Raw genomic sequence first — 18660 nt, forward strand, 5'->3', positions numbered from 1 at the left:
ATTAGATCAAGAAATTCAAAAATACGAACAAGAACTCGAAAAATGCAAGCATTGTCAGCAAATAAAGATACAGATCCAATCCCTCAAGAAGGCCATCGAAGCAATGAAATCAACACAACAACCAAAACCATCAGAGTTCAGCCAGCTAAGCGTGGTGGACAAATCAGGTGAAGCTGAAAAAATTCCAGAAAACAAAACAATTGCTGAAATTATCAAAAAATCCACCCAAGATAAAAAATATTATGTAATTTATAATGGCCCCATGAAAGGAGTATATGATGCCTGGGAAAAAGCAGCACCATTTACACATCAATCAAGGATAATTCATAAAGGAGGGTTTTTAACACTGGAATAAGCAAAGGAATCTTTCAGGGAATATGAAACTCTTCATCCAGAGCAAACCCTAAAAAGAGCAGATAAAGCTCCAATTCAAACCCAGAGAACAGGAATAATAAGAAACATTCCTACAAGGGCTGAAATCAAGGAAAAGAAAAGGGTCTGTAGATCAAACCTCAGAGAAACCCTTAACATAGTCCTGAATTGGACTGAAGAAAAAAGGGCAATCTTGGGATATTATCCTATTGCTAAAGAACAGCTAACAAAGCTGGTTATATTTCCAGATGCTTCCCCATCTGACACCTATCAGTTTTTCCAGTATGGATTAATTGATACAATTTTAATTTTTAATGATCTGAAAATTATTAGTGAGTTTCCTGCAGGATTCATTGATGCAGTAAAGAGATTTAAAAATATGATTGACAACGTAAATCCAAGGGATATATCCCTAAAATTTACGAATAGTCAACCTATTTTTAATGAAGAAGAAGAATGCTTGGTTCTAGCACATCAAGTAATCTTCATGTCCGTCTTCCTAGGAAATTTTCAACCAATTGATCAAGTTCAAGATTTAACAATCTACAGTCATGAAGGAAGACTAGCCAGCACACTAGCAAGGGTCTTCGAAAGAACTCAAAAGATAACAAGGGAATCTCACACAAGAATCAATTATAAAAGCAGAAATACTTTGCTTGTGTCCAGTCAAAGGAATGAAATTGAAGAAAGAGAGATGAGACTCTTAGTGGAATTTGAATCAGCATTCTACAACTTATCTGGACTCTTAGAAAAGCTCCCCGAAGGGATAAAGAGGAATCTCTGCTATCTGATAAAAGACAGAGAAGACCACAAGTGCCAGCTATGTGTTTCAGAGTTATCTGAAGAAAGCAATAATAAAACGGAATCAACCCACATGATAAAGGAAGAAGACAATGCATCTGAAGGTCACATGATGAAAGAAGAGGACAGCACATCTGAAGCATCTCTCAACATTATTGCATAATGACGTAAGCGCTTAGGTCATAGAGCACCAACAATGTTGCTGGTGCAAGATAATAAACAATGACGTCATAAGAAGGGTAAGGATGTGAATTGTCCATCAGACCCAACCATTATAAATAGGTTGCTTAGGCAATTGTAAAAGGCATCAAACCATAGAAAGCAGGAGGCTAAGAGTACTCATATGCTAGGAGAGCAAGGAGGAAGCTGCCGAGGCGATTCTATAGTTTGAAGAAGAATTCCCTTAGGAAAAACCAATTCTAAACTCCCCTCTGGAGTTAGTATCTACAATCTCCCCTCTGGAGATAAAAAACATCTTATGTAAAATATTCTAAATAAAAGAAGTTTTTCTCCAGAAAGGTACGCCTTTATCCTAATCTCTTAGTTATGAATTATTTAGAAAATTTAGAATTAACGGAAGAATCTGACTATTATAGATTATCTGCATTATTAGATAATGAAAAACAGGCTGTTCTAAAAACAGAATTAAATCTCAAATCAAATGAAAATTTTAATAAACAAAATCTTTTAAAAGAAGTTTTTAATAGAAAAAATATAATATACTATGGAAAAATTCAACTTGAAGCCCCTATAAAGATAAAATCTGCCAATGGAGAACTTGAAATAGCCTTGATAAATGATGAAGAATTGAGTAAACAGATTGAGAAAATTAAGGATCAGCAAAAAAGATCTAAAATTGGATGGATTCATATTAGTACTATACAAGTCTTAATCAAATCTACATATATGAAAGGAATTAATTCACCAATAAGCTTAGCAATCTGTGACAAAAGAATTACTGATGACCCAATAGATCAAATAATTGGAATTGTTCATGGAAACTTGGCAAACGTAAATGTTAAATTCAATGCCCATCTTGGATATGCTATACCTTTGTCAACTGAAAATCTTGGAAGATCTATAAATTTGGCTTATAAATTTCACAGAAAGAATCTAATGGAACAAGATGATGAACCATTTTCAATTACATATGCAATAAATTATGCTTTAACAAATAGCCATCATAGTATAATATTTAAAAACAGAGAAAGAATTTATGTTGATGAATTATTTCAGAAAATTGTAAAGACAGAAATACCAAAATATAAAGCTATTGAAAACCCAGTTCTTTTACTAAAAGAACCATCAGGAAAATTAGTTTCATCGAATTTTCAAATAAGAGAATCCAAAATTAATAGCCCTTTAAGTTTATCTAAGTTAAAGTCTAAAGAAGAAAATTCTAAAATAAAAGAATTAACAAAAAAGGTCAAAAAATTAAATGAAACCCTAAACACTAAGTTATGACAATAAATAAAGAAAAAATATATGTAACCTATCAAGACAAGAAACAAGAGCTCTTCGAAAGAGAAAATCGGTTGAATTATTTACAGTTTTCTGAAATAAATCAAGGAGCATTTAAAGCTCTAAAAATAATCTATGACAAATTGAAAAGAGAAGTTGAAGAGTTAGAAAAATTAATAGAATCTCTAGAAAATAGTGATGAATCGATGATAGAATTTGCAGAAATACTAAGATAAATAATGAAGTATACAAAGATTGAAAGACCAGAAAACAAAATAAAAAGAAAAAGGGCGAAAAAATTAAAAAGTAAAATAAAGGAGTATAAGAGGGAATTAAATAATCTTCAGTTCGAAATTAATGACCTTATAATAAAGAGGATAGAAATAAGAACAAATATAAACAAGTTGGAGCTAAACTTAAAAAATTTATAAATGCCTGAAAAACCATATTATGACTTAAAAGAATTAAAGTTGTTAAAAGAAAAAATGGAGAATGAAGTTGAAAAATTAAAAAGATATTTAGAAACAACAGAAAATGTTTTTGAGGATTTAAAAAATTATATTAAAGAAAAAGACAAAAAGATAAAAGATTTTATTTACAATGATCCATGCAAAAAAGAATATTATAAACTAAAACAAGATTGAAAAACTATAAAAATGAAATCAGAAGTAGTAAAAATGGTTAATACTTTTGATTATGAAATTATAAACTATAAAGTATCACCAACCAAATCTATACAAATTATAAACTCATATGAAAAGTTAATGAAAATTTTGAAAAGAGTTAATGGAAATTCTGAAAAAGATATTAAAAATTGGTATCAGAGCCAAGTTAACGATTAAGGGTAACACTTTCTCCTTAAGTAACACTTTTAGTGACACGCTTTCAAAACCATAAAAGACAAAAGTCTTTACAAGTGCATTTGTACACTAGATGCCCCTTAATTGATTTACCAACTCTAAATATTGCAAATAAAAGCTCTGATCTAATAATATGTTTGAATTTTCTTTAGTCAAAATGTACAATTTGCCCATTTTTCTGAGCATTATATTTTAGAATCAACATCAAATTATTAACAGAGATGGAGAACCAATTGGGTGGTAGAGAATATAATAAAAGAATATACCATTATCGAATGATATAATAAATAATAAGTGTTTAATTTATTATGCAATACATAATAAGGGAAGGTGCTGTATGGTGAGTGGGATTCTGGGGTAGACTATATATCTGTTTGTCAATAAACTAAAGTTATATAAATAATTCTCTTTGACAATTATACAAGAAAATTATTTAAAAAATATAATATATATTGTATATTTATATTCTAAATTATAGACAGGGACGGACATATAGGGACAAGTGAAGATTTTGGCCTCAGCTTTTTTTATTAAGTATAATTTATTTTTTTTAGTTATAAATAAAATATATTCCAAAATAAAATATAAGATAAATTTTTTATTTATTATTTTTTTATTTACATTGAAAAAATAAAAAAATACAACAAAATTTGACATAAATTCTATTATTAATAAATTTTATGATATAAAAAATCGATATGTACCATTTCGTTAATAAAAAATATATATATTTTATAGTTTAAAATATATTTTCTATCAATATATTTTTATATTGCATCTTACATAATATAATTTATTATATATTATTAGCCTTATAATAATATTTTTAGATTTGTCCCTTTTTATATACGTTTCTTTTATCTTTGTAAAATTGTATCCCATCATTGTTTAAGATTTTTTTTTAAAATGGTATTATCATTTATTTAAACATAATCATATGATATGAGATCCATAAACAAAAGCATATATATGAGCATATTTCAAATAAAATAATTAACTGAAATCTATTTTATTCTGAATTTATTTGTAAATAAATATTTAACTTATTTGTCTATTTATGAAAAGAAATAATTAAGAATCTCTCATTAAATATTTAATTACTATAACCAATCTATTCAAAATTTTGGACTATTATAAGATGATTGCTCTACTTGGATTTGGATTTGAATATCTTCTCCTATCAAGTTGCATGGAAAGAGACTATTATAATTGATTTTCGTTTATTGAAAAATATAAATAAATTGATAACGTCATCAAAATTGATCAGAATCGATAACCTTTTTCTAAAAAAAAATTAAATATGATATTAGTTTCAGTCGAAAAAAATCAATTTCAATGCATATACATCTAAATAAAATATAAAAAATTACGTATACTAAAACTTATTAAACAAATTAATTATTATGTATTTTTTATATTTGTACATTCCGATGCATTTTTTTTAACTAAATAATCGATTATCAAAATAATTAAATATATCACAGTAGAATATATAATTACACCTGAAATAGACGATCACAAAAAAAATAATAATAAAGCACGTGATTAACTCAGTACAATAGCAATTTTATATCAATGTTTCAAAATAAAAAACGTTATATACATGTCATCATACATATGTCTATAATTCAATATTTTGTACTCAACTTCACAACAAATGTTATAAGTCTATACATTTAACACAATCTCCTATTTATCTTGAAATTACTGAAACTAAGTCAGAGCTCCAGTATATATTATGTGAATCTCTGGCCCCAAATTCAGAGGATACTCCCAATAAAGATGTTTGTGTCATGACATATCCAAATCTAAAGTTAAAAAATACGATAAGTACTGCTGAGTTTCTGAACTAGATATTCCACCACCTCCAATTAGAATACTCCTCACGATGTCGTCATCATTATCATCAGCAATCGTGGTGGATTTCACATTATCATCATCATCATCCCGTAGAACATCATCGACACCAACCAATGTTCCACTCTCTTCGAAAACTAGGACCATAACAAGAATAACAAGATGACGGATCAATTGTCACCTACTTATCCGTCGTAATTGCGGTTGAAATCAGCTGCAAAGGACGAAGATGCAACCAAAGTGCCTCAAGTGCAATCACAAGCACAGATAACGAGGTACCAATAGGTTTCAAGCTGGAGGCGGCTGGGTTTGTCACTAACTGAGGATTCCGATTCGAACCTTTTGAACTACCGACCACATCTACAAGCTTAGCCAATAATAGTTCACGGGTCCTTATCTCGGAAAACTGACAACGACAATGGAACAAAACTTGTAAATTTTTGTTACTGTCTATGATGAACGAATCGTACTTCACACCGTTGTGCAACACCAAAATTAAAATTTTATAGAATAACTTCTCAACCCGTTTCATATCATGCAGCCCAAGTTTTTTTAATTATAGTGTTCTGAAACTCACCGAAACTTATTGAAGGTTTCGAAAAACAGAAAAGCTCTACATACAAGCCATTAGGGCTTGTATGCTTTACAAGTTCATTAAGCAATAAACCCACAAAACGCGCTGCATGCCCTACGTCCAATACACGCGCTATATAAAGATCCCGCGTATATATAACTACCAAATTTAAAAGATTTGTTTCCTTCTTCGTTCTCCTTATCGTTCTTCTTCTTCTCGTTCTTCTTCTTCTCGTTCTTCTCTATTTATTTATAGATTTGTTTTCTTCTTCGTTCTTCTTCTCGTTCTTCTTCTTCTCGTTCTTCTTCTTCTTGTTCTTCTCTCTTTCTAACTCTAGCTTCGTTTTCTATCGATTTTTGTTTACTGAAATCAAAGTTTAGATTCGTTTTGAAGATAATGGATGATTCAACATCAGATTCTCAGCTGAATCAGGGGGAAGTGGATTATGAATTTGAATCTAACGAAGTTCCTGAGGTTTGATTTACATACGTTTACTCTGAATTTTGTTGCAGTAATTTGTATAGCACTGTGTAGCTGAATAATTCGTGAACATTGACTGTAAGACTAACGCGTCAACATAAATCTGTGGATTGAATGTAATGTATTTGATTGATTATCTGAAATTTATAGCAGACGCTCGAGTGTAGATCAGAGCTTTCTTTGGGTGTATTTGTTTCGGTAGTGTGGGTGTATTTACATTTATGGCTTTTTCTGTTATTTTAGCTGAGTTGTTGTCGTTCGGGTGTATTATATGAGACATGATTGGGTGTGTTTTTAGTTTTCATCATGGTGTATTCTGCAGCCTGTGTATTTACAGCTTATGGCTTTTATTATCATTTTGGTTGAGTTGGTGCCGTTCGGGTGTATTATATTACCAATGATTGGGTGTATTTATAGTTTTTGACATGGTGTATTCTGCAGCCTCTCTCTGTTGTTGATGACCAGTTTATTCCGAAGGTTGGAATGACCTTTACCACCCTTGAAGATGCTAGAAAATTTTACAGGAACTAGTATTTCGGAGATGTTATTTCATTTGACACCACATACAATACAAACAGGTAATAAACTGTCCCTTTTTATGATTCTAAATTAATGTGTTTTATGAATCTGCCACAGAGGTGTATATTGGGTGTTTTTTGGGTGTATACAAAGCATTTGTTGGGTGTACGTAATGATTTTCCATTCTACACTATGGTAACTTGTTTCAGGTATAATTTGGTTTGTGGTTCTTTTGTCGGGGTGAATCACCACGGTCAGTCAACACTTCTTAGATGCTCTTTGATGAAAAACAAAGAAATTGAATCATTCAAATGGTTATTTCAATGTTGGCTTCGTTGCATGGGAGGAAATGCTCCGAAAGGGTTTTTCGCCGATCAATGCGCATCAATGAAAAGGGTTTTAGAGGCCTGTATGCCAACAACAATTCACCGTTGGTGTATTTGGCACATCATGAAGAAGATTCCAAGTAAATTAAACGGGTACAAGGAACATGCAGAAATTGAACAAGAAATGAGCGAAGTTGTTTGGAACTCTCATAGTAAAGACTCATTTGATAGGAATTGGAATGAATTTCTGCTGAATTTTGGTCTTGTGGACAACAAGTGGCTTTCAGGTAATGTTTGTTTAAAATCTGCAGCAGAGGTGTAAATTTAATTTTCTTCAGGTGTATTTATAGTCTGTGTTTGGGTGTATTCTGCAGATCTCTATGAAGACCATCATATATGGGTTCCAATCTATCTGGATCACCACTTCTGGACAGGGATGAGAAGCACGCAAAGGATCTCTATGTTATAAAATACTGTTTATTTTTTTTACAATGGTTTAAGGGTTTTGGGTATTAGAGTTTAGGGTTTTATGGTTTACGGGGTACGGGTTAGGGTTTAGGTTTTAAGTGTTTCGTGTTTAGGGTTTTAGTGATAAAGCATCAGGGGGATAACTTTTTTGGTGTATATTCAACGTTCTTTGGGTGTAAAAAATGGCAAGTTATGGATGTATATTTGGTTTGATTTTTTCCTTCATATTATAGTACCTGTAATTCATACATTTTGAATACAACAGAGAGATTTTAATTATTGAAAGAAATTTTACAATAAACAGAACTATAATTGAAAATTTTTTACAGCATGTGTTCAATTTGTTACAGGACTATATAACATTTACATTAAACAGTGTCAATATCCTCAAAATCTATCTGACAATATGGACTCAATAAAAACGAGGATGGCTTGGACAGTCTTATTGCATTACTTTTCCTAATGGCTTCAGCTTTGTCTAGATTCATGTCATGGAATAGAATCCTGGAAGCATATTCCACTCTAAAGTGGTCCACCTCGTCCTACAGTTAAAAAGAATATTCTGTTTAATCAACCATGTTAATTGAGAAATGTAATACAGAGTTATTTACTTTTTAAACACATTTACCTAGCTGACATTTATTTCGTCTAAGCACACTTACATTTCTTCCAATTTGGTTTCTGGCTGCCATTTTTTCTGAAATAAAAAATACACTCATATATATCAGCAGGATACACCCAAGGATATAAATAAGATACACCCATAGATATGAGTCAGATACACCCATAGATATCACTCAAACATGCATTAATATACAAGGGCAAGCAACATTACAAGGTCAGGCAATATACACCCATGGACAATCAAATATTAGAACAGTGAAACTGTTGAATATATATTACAGTATATCAGTTCAGAAAAATACATCCATAAATATCAACAAGATACACCCAAGGATATAAATAAGATACACCCATAGATATGAGTCAGATATCACTCAAACATGCATTAATATACAAGGGCAAGCAACATTACAAGGTCAAGTAATATACACACATGGACAATCAAATATTAGAACAGTGCAACTGTTGAATATATATTACAGTATACTAGTTCAGAAAAATACACTCATAGATATCAGCAAGATACACCCAAGGATATAAATAAGATACACCCATAGATATGAGTCAGATACACCCATAGATATCAGTCAGATATCACTCAAACAAGTATTAATATACAAGGACAAGCAACATTACAAGGTCAAGTAATATACACCCATGGACAATCAACTATTAGAACAGTGCAACTGTTGAATATATTACAGTATATCAGTTCAGAAATATACACCCAACAAAGTATGTGATATACACCCAACAAGTTACTCCATATACACCCAGCAAATTAAGCATTATATTCCAAACAATCAATTACCAGAAGAACTAGAAAAACAACTACAGTAATACCTAGAACAACTAAGAAGAACACTATAACCTAGAACCAAGAATAACAGTAAAACGTAGAACAAGTAGAATATTAAAAACTGTAAAATGAGACTTAGAACAAGAACAGTAAAACTCTTTCACGTGTGCATCCGTATCAAGTATATCAGTACAACGAGAATCACGTTTGATTTTTTCGTTAGGTGTGACTGACCCAAGTAAATATGAAGAATCAATATGTTTAAATTTTGAAAAAGTTAGAAATTTAAATGTATTTTCAAATCTTCGATAATTTAAATGTCTACGAATTAAAAGGTTAAAAATCTATTTATCATTTTTTCTTAGATTTATATAAATATGTGCATAAGAAAATGTATGTAACGTTTTATGTTTTGGAACATTAATATAAAATTATTATATTGTATTGATTTAATTATGTGCTTTATCCTAAAATAAAGTACAAATATTTTTATTTTCAAAAAGAATCGAACTATATCAATATAATACTCATTTTAGTCTTTATTTTGATAGGCATGATGCAACTTCCTTGAATTCGGCCTCATATTAATGGAGAATGGTCCCCCTAACTTGCTTTATGGACGAGGAAAGTTCGCAAAAGAATAAACAGAGACAAAAATAATAATGAACAATAATACTGACTCATGAGTTTGTTGGTGACTTGCTGTTTATCCATATAACTTTTATAATATTTGTGGAAATCTAAAATCTATAATAATTGCGTATTTGTGAGTTTTTATATTTTATCTATTTTAAAAAGAAAGCTGAAAATAACTTTCATCATTTAAATTTTGGGATGGAGCTTTAAAAAAAAGTTAGCACACCTTTTTGTTCGTTTGAATAATTATTCACGAGGTGAAGAAATAAAAAATTGATAGGACCTTATTCCCTCTTCATGGATCAAATTATTTTTATTAAGAAAAACAATAATAACAATTTTTAGATTTATTATTTATTTATATATTTCATAGCATACATTAATTCTAAAAAGTTTTTTTTTTCTAAATTTATTTTTGGTTTGATATGGATCCATATACAGCCATGGTGAGCTTTATAGGAACTTTGTACAATGAAGGCCCAACCCAACAATAAAATATTTTATTTTATGGGAATTTTTTATACGAGACATTGTCATTTATAAATTTTCAAAAAGTATCAACTAAAAAATTGTATATCTATATAGTCCATACTACACGTCTACACCATAGAGGAGATTAATTTTGATATATTAAGAATATAATTTTCTGTTTGAATGACTATTACATTCAAAGATTGATGAGTTAGAGAATTAACTAACTATAATGGCTAAGATGGTCGTACATAATAAAAAATCGATAATAGTTTTAAAAGTGTTCCTATCAGTATATTCAAAACTAATACATGTATTATTAAATTAAACAATTTTTATATAGATAATTAATCACATCATAGACACTAAAATTATGCCAAAATTAAACTAAAAGTTCATACTAAACAGATAAATAGACAAATTTTGACCTAAGCTATAATTGAAATTGTTCTGTCTTCATCTACCTACCTACTTTCATTAAACAGAATTATTTATTCTAGCTTTTATGCATGCACTTGCACGAGGTTATCATATTTATAAATTAGTCGCTAAACTAATTATTTATATAAAATATATATATTAAAATAAAAAGTATATATTAAAACTATATAAAACAGTATATATAACTGATTTAATAACTATTTTTTAGTATGTATGATATAATATTTTTATGAGTAACCAAATTAGTCATTAGATTTTTTAAAATTGGATATTTTAATCTCCAAATTTTAAAATATATAAATCAATCTTTAACACTTATTTCTATTAGATTTGATTTAAAAAGTAAATATAAAATAATTTTTAAAAAACTTAAAAAAATTTCAAAATAATCTCTGAAATTATTTAAAAATTCTAAAATAATAATTTCAATTCAATGGATATTGAAAAAGATTATAGTGTCTAACAAAAATAAAAATTAAAAACTATTTATATTTTCTAAAACCTAAAATATTAAAATATTCAATATTAAAAAATTAAAAAACTGAATTGAATAATTACTCTATTTTTATAAAAAAAATCTTTATAGTAGATAATTAGTTAGGTAAAGTATATTTTTTGTCTTTAAAGTTTTATAAAAGTTTTAAAAATACTTTTAAGTTTTATTTTGTTTCAATTTTGTCCCAAAAGTTTTCGATTTGCATCAAATATATCATCGACGGCTAAATTTTCAAAAAATTTAAGATCAATCTAACAATAATGCATGAAAATTATGCTTGATTTGCTTGTGTTGAGGGTTGTTCTTATAAATTGTTGTTGAATTAGTCTTAAATTTTTTAAAAAATTAGCCGTCAAGAATATATTTGATACAAATTAAAAGTTTTTGGGACAAAATTAAAACAAAATAAAGTTTAAGGGTATTTTTGAAACTTTTATTAAATTTTAGGACAAAAAATATACTTTATTCTAATTAGTTTCTGTTTCACCTTTAAAACACATGCCACGTGGCTTATTTACAGCCATTAAACCTTTTCTGCACCGGTGGAAACTGAGAGACATTTCCACCAGAGTTAGATCCCCGAGCTGGAAAACGTTGTAGCACTCTTCAGTCTTCACTCTTCGGTCTTCAGTCTTCACCTTCTTCCAAATCTATTAACCTTGTTTACTCACATCATCCAAATATATAAGAGGGAAAAATTATCTATATATATATATATATAAATTCAACTCTTCTTCAAGCTTTGGACTTTCAATCATCATCATCATGCTTCGCATGTTCTGCTACTTTTTCGTTCTGTGTGCTCTCTTTGTTGTTCTTCCTCAATCACTTGTACTCCATGGTTCGAGAGGAATCAGAACCAAACAACCCCATTTTGATGAATCCCTCACATACCTTTGGCCTTTACCAGCTGAATTCACTTCAGGTGATGAAGTTCTTTCAGTTGACCCTTCACTCAAACTTTCTGTAGCTGGAACTGGTGGTGCTGGTGCCTCTTACATTGTTGGAGAAGCTTTTGAGAGGTACAAAAAGATCATATTTGAGCACAGTGGTAGTGGTAATGTTGGTGCAAGGCTTCGTTTTAAGAGGGTGTTGGTGGAAAGTATCATATCTGAATATGATGTTTCCCAATTGAAGATCACTGTCCATTCAGACAATGAAGAGGTTGTTTGTTACTTAAAGTTTCAGACTTTTTGTCTCTTTTGATTGTTTTCTTTTATGGGTTTTGAAAAAGATGGGAACTTTCTCTTTCTTTTTGTAGCTTCAACTTGGAGTGGATGAAAGCTATACATTGCAGGTTTCAAAAGTCAAGGAGGATTCCATTGCTGGGGAAGTCACAATTGAGGTGCTTTGTGAATTGTGATTACAATAATTTAATTATTTATTTGTATGTTTTTGTTTTAGGGTAATTGATAGTAGCTTACACATTGCTTCTTTTTTCTAAAACTGAAAAAAAAATGAACTAAGTGTTTATAACTCACGAAGATAATAGTTGAGAATCGTTAAATAATTTAATATATTTGAGTAAACTGTTCAGCTTCAACATAATGCATGTCAATATTTTAACTATCATCTTCAAAGACATCTTTGTAATGATAATGTAAAGCAATACTGCCATTCTAGATGATTGCTAGTAATCTTATTTTGACACTCAATTTGTTGTAGGCGAATACTGTTTATGGTGCATTGCGCGGAATAGAGGTATGTATATAGAATTTGCAAATGCATGCAACTCAATCATCTGAGACTTTTTCCCCTTCGCCTTTTCATCTTATTCTAGGGGGCTTGAAATAGAGGATCATGCTTAGAATCTAGGAGAAGAAAGAGATTGATGAACATAGAACACTTAAGTTCTTGTTTTCAAGTCCTAAACTTCCTTGATAGCATTATTATTTCATATCTGATTAAAAGAGTTATAGATACCAAATATTTCCTGATTAATTGTGACATATACTGTTTAACTTCAAATTATGTATCTATATGCATGATCCACCTTTGATATTGTAGGTATGCATTTTCTCCATAGGAATTGTAAATCTAAAATCTGTTTTTATCCTTGCACAAGTGCATTACCTTCTTATACCTTTACATTATCGAATATCAATCTCGATACTGCCGAAGTATGTGTTTGCATTTAGATTGTAAGTTGCTTAAAGAAAATAATCATTTGTCTTTGCATGATGCACCAGACATTCAGCCAATTGTGTTCTTTTGATTATACAACTAAAACAGTACAAATACACAAGGCACCTTGGGTCATCCATGATCAACCTAGATTTGCGTACCGCGGGCTTATGTTGGGTAAGCTGCAATGTTTTCACTGAGAAAAATCTCTATGCAATTATCAATTTTATACCATGATGATTATTCAATTTCTTTAATTTGCAGATACATCAAGGCACTATTTACCAGTTACTGTAATTAAGCAGATCATTGACTCTATGTCCTATGCAAAATTTGTAAGATCAGTGTCACGAGTTTTGTTTTGTTTGTGACAATTAGAAACTGAAGAAGTATCAACCTAACAAGCCTATCCTGTTCTTTTTTGTTTCATGTAATGCTGATGTTTATTCAACCCCATAGAATGTTCTGCATTGGCACATCATAGATGAAGAGTCATTTCCTCTTGAGGTACCTTCATATCCAAATTTGTGGAACGGTTCATACACAAAATGGGAACGCTACACAGTAGAGGATGCATATGAAATTGTCAAGTAAGAATTACCTTATCCAAGTTCTCTACAATCATTTTTGCTTCACACTGTCCCATTGTAAATAATGCTGCTACCACAACTAAACTATTATAAACATATCTCAAACTTTTATCATCACAAGCAATTTTGAATCCTCTCATAGTTGAATTTAAAAAAGAGGCAATAGTTTGTTGGGTTTGGTGGTAGAAAAGAGGCAAAAGTTTTGTGGCACTGTGCAGTTTTTGCCACTATTAGGACTCTTTTGGTTGGAGCGTAATGCACACACCTTCAATGATACATGTTCTTACAAGCAAGATTTATGGGATAGGGTTAGACGCCTAGCATCAATTTGGTGTAAAGCTCATGATCTGTTCAGGGACTTTCCCTCTCAGACATATTGAGAGATTCGAAATGCTTCAAGATAAATCTTTTGTTTTGTTTGCTTTTGTATAGGAAATCCCTTATCCCCACATTTTGTATTATCCTTCTCCTCATCTAATGAAATTCTTTTTTTTTAATAAAAGAAATTGTTTTAGAACTGAAGATGGGGAAGGGCTATAAATGTAACTTGTTCTATATTCCAAAATAATGTTAATTGATCCATGGATATTTTCCTTTTACCAACTTGTTACTTTTCAGGGCATATCTTTAAGTCAAATTTAGTTATCTATCAAAGACTAATACTTTTTTTCCTCTTATTTTTATTCCATGTTGCACCATGTGCTGCTAAAAGTTTTGCCAAAATGAGAGGTGAGGTTATCCCTTTTGAAGTTCCTACTATGGTACAGTTTTTTAGCTATCAATGATGATTTAATATATTTATCACGCAAATTATGCTTGCTGACTATGATTTTTTCCTCCCTGTTGTGCCTGTTAAGCTATAATGATCATCTATTTGATGAGTATTTGCATGATTTATCACAGGCATAAATGTGATGGCAGAAGTGGATGTCCCTGGTCATGCAGAATCATGGTAAAAAACATTTTCTGATACCTTAAGTGCAGCTTGATAGTATGATAGTAATTGGCTTTATTATTGTTATGCAGTAAGAGCAATGGATTTCAATATTTCATATACTTTTATAACTCATTGTAATTACTTCAAGTTTTGAAAGACATGGTTTACCATAGAGAAGTTGATGATTACAGCTTGAAAAATGTCATATATAATTACAGTAAGTCCTTTGTCAGAAAATTAGATGTTGATTGTTGGTATTTAGCTCAATGTATCCTTGAAGAAGTTCTATGGTTTGACATTGAATTCACAATTTTGTTTATCATAGTGAGGAGTTGCTAAGTTTTTTCTCCCCTTCCATATTTGCTTGGTCAGATTGTTACCTTGAAATCAAGAAGACAAAAGCCACATGTTAAGCATTTTACTGGTTTCATGAACATCAAGTTTAATGCGCATCCGATAAAAATTAACTCGTTTTCTTTGTTTTATTTTCATTCATTCTTTCTTTCTTTCCTTTTTTATTTTCTTTAAATGTCTAGGGGTGTCGGATATCCAGATCTTTGGCCATCACCTACCTGTAGGGAGCCACTAGATGTTTCAAAGAATTTCACTTTTGATGTCTTTTCCGGTATTCTGACAGGTTAGCTTCTGTTAAAACCCGGAACCTCATAGTTGTTCTGTTCTTTCTGGATTTGTGTGCTACATTAATAATTGTATTCTCTGATATAAATCATTGATGACTTGTGTATTCATAGTTGGCCTTGTCAATACTATTGAAAACTAGTTTGTTCTGATGTGTAGTACCTCCATAGTAGTGCTTGATGACATTCTTAAACTAGCTGTTACCTTATAGTTGAAACAGTTCAATTAGTTATAATCTGTTCAGTTTTTTTGGTTACTTCTTAATTTTGTGTATAATAATTTTTCAGAGTTGAGAAAGATTTTCCCATTTGAGCTATTTCACTTGGGTGGTGACGAAGTTAATACAGGTCAGTTTGACTGTTTTCACTTGATCAAAAAATCTGTTCTTTAGAGTTTAGACTTTGAATGATTACTGTAATTAAGAAGTAATGTGAACCGCTGCGAACTGATGTAAGAACTATGTTTTGTTTCTACAGATTGCTGGAGCAAAACTCCTCATGTAAAACAATGGTACTAACCTCTTTATATTTTATGATGCTTTAATTGTTGTTCATGTAAAGCAGTTAGCATTTGAGCACATAAATTATTGGAATCTCAAGTAGAACTTCTCATATGTAAAGGACTTGTAAAGTGATCATGGCATATTTTCTCTTCTTTTCTTTTCTTTTTTCCACCGTGCAGAGCTTCGATGTTCAAACAGACAATCTTGTTTTATCAGCTTCTCTTTTCCCAATTTAGACACTTCATTTTTGCACAATGTTTATGCTTGATGCCTATTCGGTGTTTTGACCATAAACTGAAATGCAGGCTCCAGACTAACAACTTGACTACAAAAGATGGCTATCAATATTTCGTACTGAAAGCGCAAGAAATAGCCCTTTCGAAAAACTGGACCCCAGTGAACTGGTATAATCTCTATATATACATAATGCTTTTATGTATTTACGATGTCACGTTCTTAAATCTTACATGTGTTCATAGATTTGACTCTCATTGTGATAACTCTTCAGGGAAGAAACCTTCAATGCATTTCCATCTAAGCTCAATCCACAAACTATAGTGCATAACTGGTGAGTTTTCATCGGTATAAGTACTCTTGTTATGTTACAAAACTCAAATGTGTTTCTCAAAACTGTAGGTTGGGTCCCGGCGTTTGTCCGAAGGCTGTTGCGAAAGGTTTCAGGTGCATTTTCAGTAACCAAGGAGTCTGGTATCTTGACCATCTAGATGTGCCTTGGGACCAGGTCTATACGGCCGAGCCGCTAGAAGGAATATACGACGCCTCCCAGCAAAAGCTTGTAATCGGTGGAGAAGTATGCATGTGGGGTGAGACGGCTGATACATCCGATATTCAGCAAACAATATGGCCTCGAGCGGCCGCAGCTGCAGGTATGCACATTTTACTGATGCCAAGTTGTTCGACATTCTGTCATTCGCCATTCTTGCATCATTCATTTTTCTTTTGTTGAAGTCTGTCTTCAATTATATATGGTAAACACTCACGTGCAGTTGTGTTCATGTTAGATAATAATTTAGTCAAACATGTGAAATCATCTAACGATATTTAACTATTAACTTCACATGAAAATGAAAACAACTGCATGTGAGTTTCTACCATTATATATATATAGAGTTTAATTCTGATATTGTGTTCGCAATCGTATTAAGTGCTACTTGATTGGCACAGAACGCTTGTGGAGTCCAAGAGAGTCAACTCCTAAAGCAAATATTACCTCAACCACCTTGCCGCGGCTGCTAAACTTCAGATGCCTGTTGAATAGACGTGGGGTTGCCGCCGCTCCTGTCAGACACTTTTATGCTAGACAGGCTCCGGACGGCGCAGGCTCGTGCTACAGTCAATAATGAGTCTTAAACTATCAAACATCAAAGCCTTGGCAGCCATGTTTGTTGTGTATGTCAGGGCACCCTAGTGAGCTTAGCAACAGTGACATCATAAATGAAAGAAGTTGATGAATTTTAACAAAATAGTATCCACTTCTTTTACCATCTGTTTATAAAAGCAAACTTCTTTTTATTATGTGTTATGCTTGTGGTTGTTCATTGTTTGAAAGTTCTTTATACTATGTTTATATGTCCATTGTGATAAACTATAGTCTCAGATTATGATTATCTCCAAGTAATTTATGTGTTTATAAATTTGAAAAGAAATTGCTAGTTGCAATTCACACCATTTAAGGATCCAGAAAATGGTTCTGCATAGAAAGAAAAGGTGAAATAAGTTTAGTTATTGGTGAATCATGAAAGTTGAGTTTATGATATAAGAAAGATAAACAGACATTAATCTGCACAAAAGCAAAGCAAAATTTCATACTACATGAAAGTACTTTCATTACAAAATCCTGTTTTTGTTATTTTTTCATAAAATTTTTCGGTAATGAGGATGTAAATTGAACTGGTGTATATAAATTGCAAGTACAGTTATCATTACTCCAATTAGGGTACAAATTATTTTTAGGTTTATTTATTACGGTGCGTTTATAGTTTTGTTTCAGTTAGGTTCTTATATTTTTTTTTTATTGAGTTTCTATACTATATCAAATTTTTGTAATTAAGTTTTTGTCGTAACAAAAATGCTGGAATTAACAGAATATTTATTTAAACGAAACGAATATACCTAACACTTGTTTGAATATTCTGTATAGTTTAATAAAATATTCTGTTAATATCAATATTTTTATTATAGTAAAGACTTACTTATAAAATATGATATGGTATAAGAACCTAATTAAAAAAAATATAAGAATTTAATTAAAAAATTGATTAAGTTATAAGGACAGACAAAATAATTAAACCTTATTTTTAATAGGTTTAATTACTCTGTAAGTCTTTATAATTTTACCGAATTTTCAATTAAGTTTTTATATTTTTTTTTAATTAGGTTTCTAGATGTTAATTTTTTTTCAATTTAGTCATTTTTAACCAAAAAACAGTAAAACAAAAGCATATATATTGTTGTAATTTTCATCTTTTTTTTTTACTAATGTTAGTAACAATTTTCTGTAACATTTAACTATTTGATGCAAGTCTATCACTGTAATTTTATAGAGACTAAATTATAAAAAAAAATCTAAAAAATAAGAATCTAATTAAAAAATATATAAAAAATAATTAAAAATTTTATAAAATTATAAGAATATACAAAATAATTAAACTTTATTTTTAAT

General features: G+C 30.5%; 1 protein-coding gene across 1 annotated transcript; it reads left to right on the forward strand.

Moving 5' to 3' along the window:
* Nucleotides 1–11818: 11818 nt before the first annotated feature.
* On the forward strand, nucleotides 11819–17599 carry LOC130976282 (beta-hexosaminidase 1). The gene is made up of 15 exons (XM_057901104.1): nucleotides 11819–12349; nucleotides 12447–12530; nucleotides 12851–12886; nucleotides 13375–13486; nucleotides 13574–13644; nucleotides 13769–13899; nucleotides 14612–14628; nucleotides 14803–14851; nucleotides 15373–15473; nucleotides 15763–15822; nucleotides 15952–15985; nucleotides 16283–16381; nucleotides 16486–16545; nucleotides 16614–16864; nucleotides 17163–17599. The coding sequence occupies exons 1-15, from the start codon at nucleotides 11951–11953 to the stop codon at nucleotides 17336–17338; spliced, it is 1680 nt and encodes a 559-aa protein (XP_057757087.1). The 5' UTR covers nucleotides 11819–11950; the 3' UTR covers nucleotides 17339–17599.
* The last annotated feature ends 1061 nt before the right edge of the window (nucleotides 17600–18660 follow it).

Source organism: Arachis stenosperma, chromosome 4 (genome assembly GCF_014773155.1).
Source record: "Arachis stenosperma cultivar V10309 chromosome 4, arast.V10309.gnm1.PFL2, whole genome shotgun sequence".
NCBI lineage: Eukaryota > Viridiplantae > Streptophyta > Magnoliopsida > Fabales > Fabaceae > Arachis > Arachis stenosperma.

What these genes read in the sequence shown, in the direction of transcription:
- LOC130976282 (XM_057901104.1), top strand. Translation starts at nt 11,951, where the DNA reads ATGCTTCGCATGTTCTGCTACTTTTTCGTTCTGTGTGCTCTCTTTGTT. An exon ending in CTATGTCCTATGCAAAATTT is followed by an intron (nt 13,645 to 13,768) that starts GTAAGATCAGTG and finishes TCAACCCCATAG; the next exon opens with AATGTTCTGCATTGGCACAT. An exon ending in TGGTGACGAAGTTAATACAG is followed by an intron (nt 15,823 to 15,951) that starts GTCAGTTTGACT and finishes TTGTTTCTACAG; the next exon opens with ATTGCTGGAGCAAAACTCCT.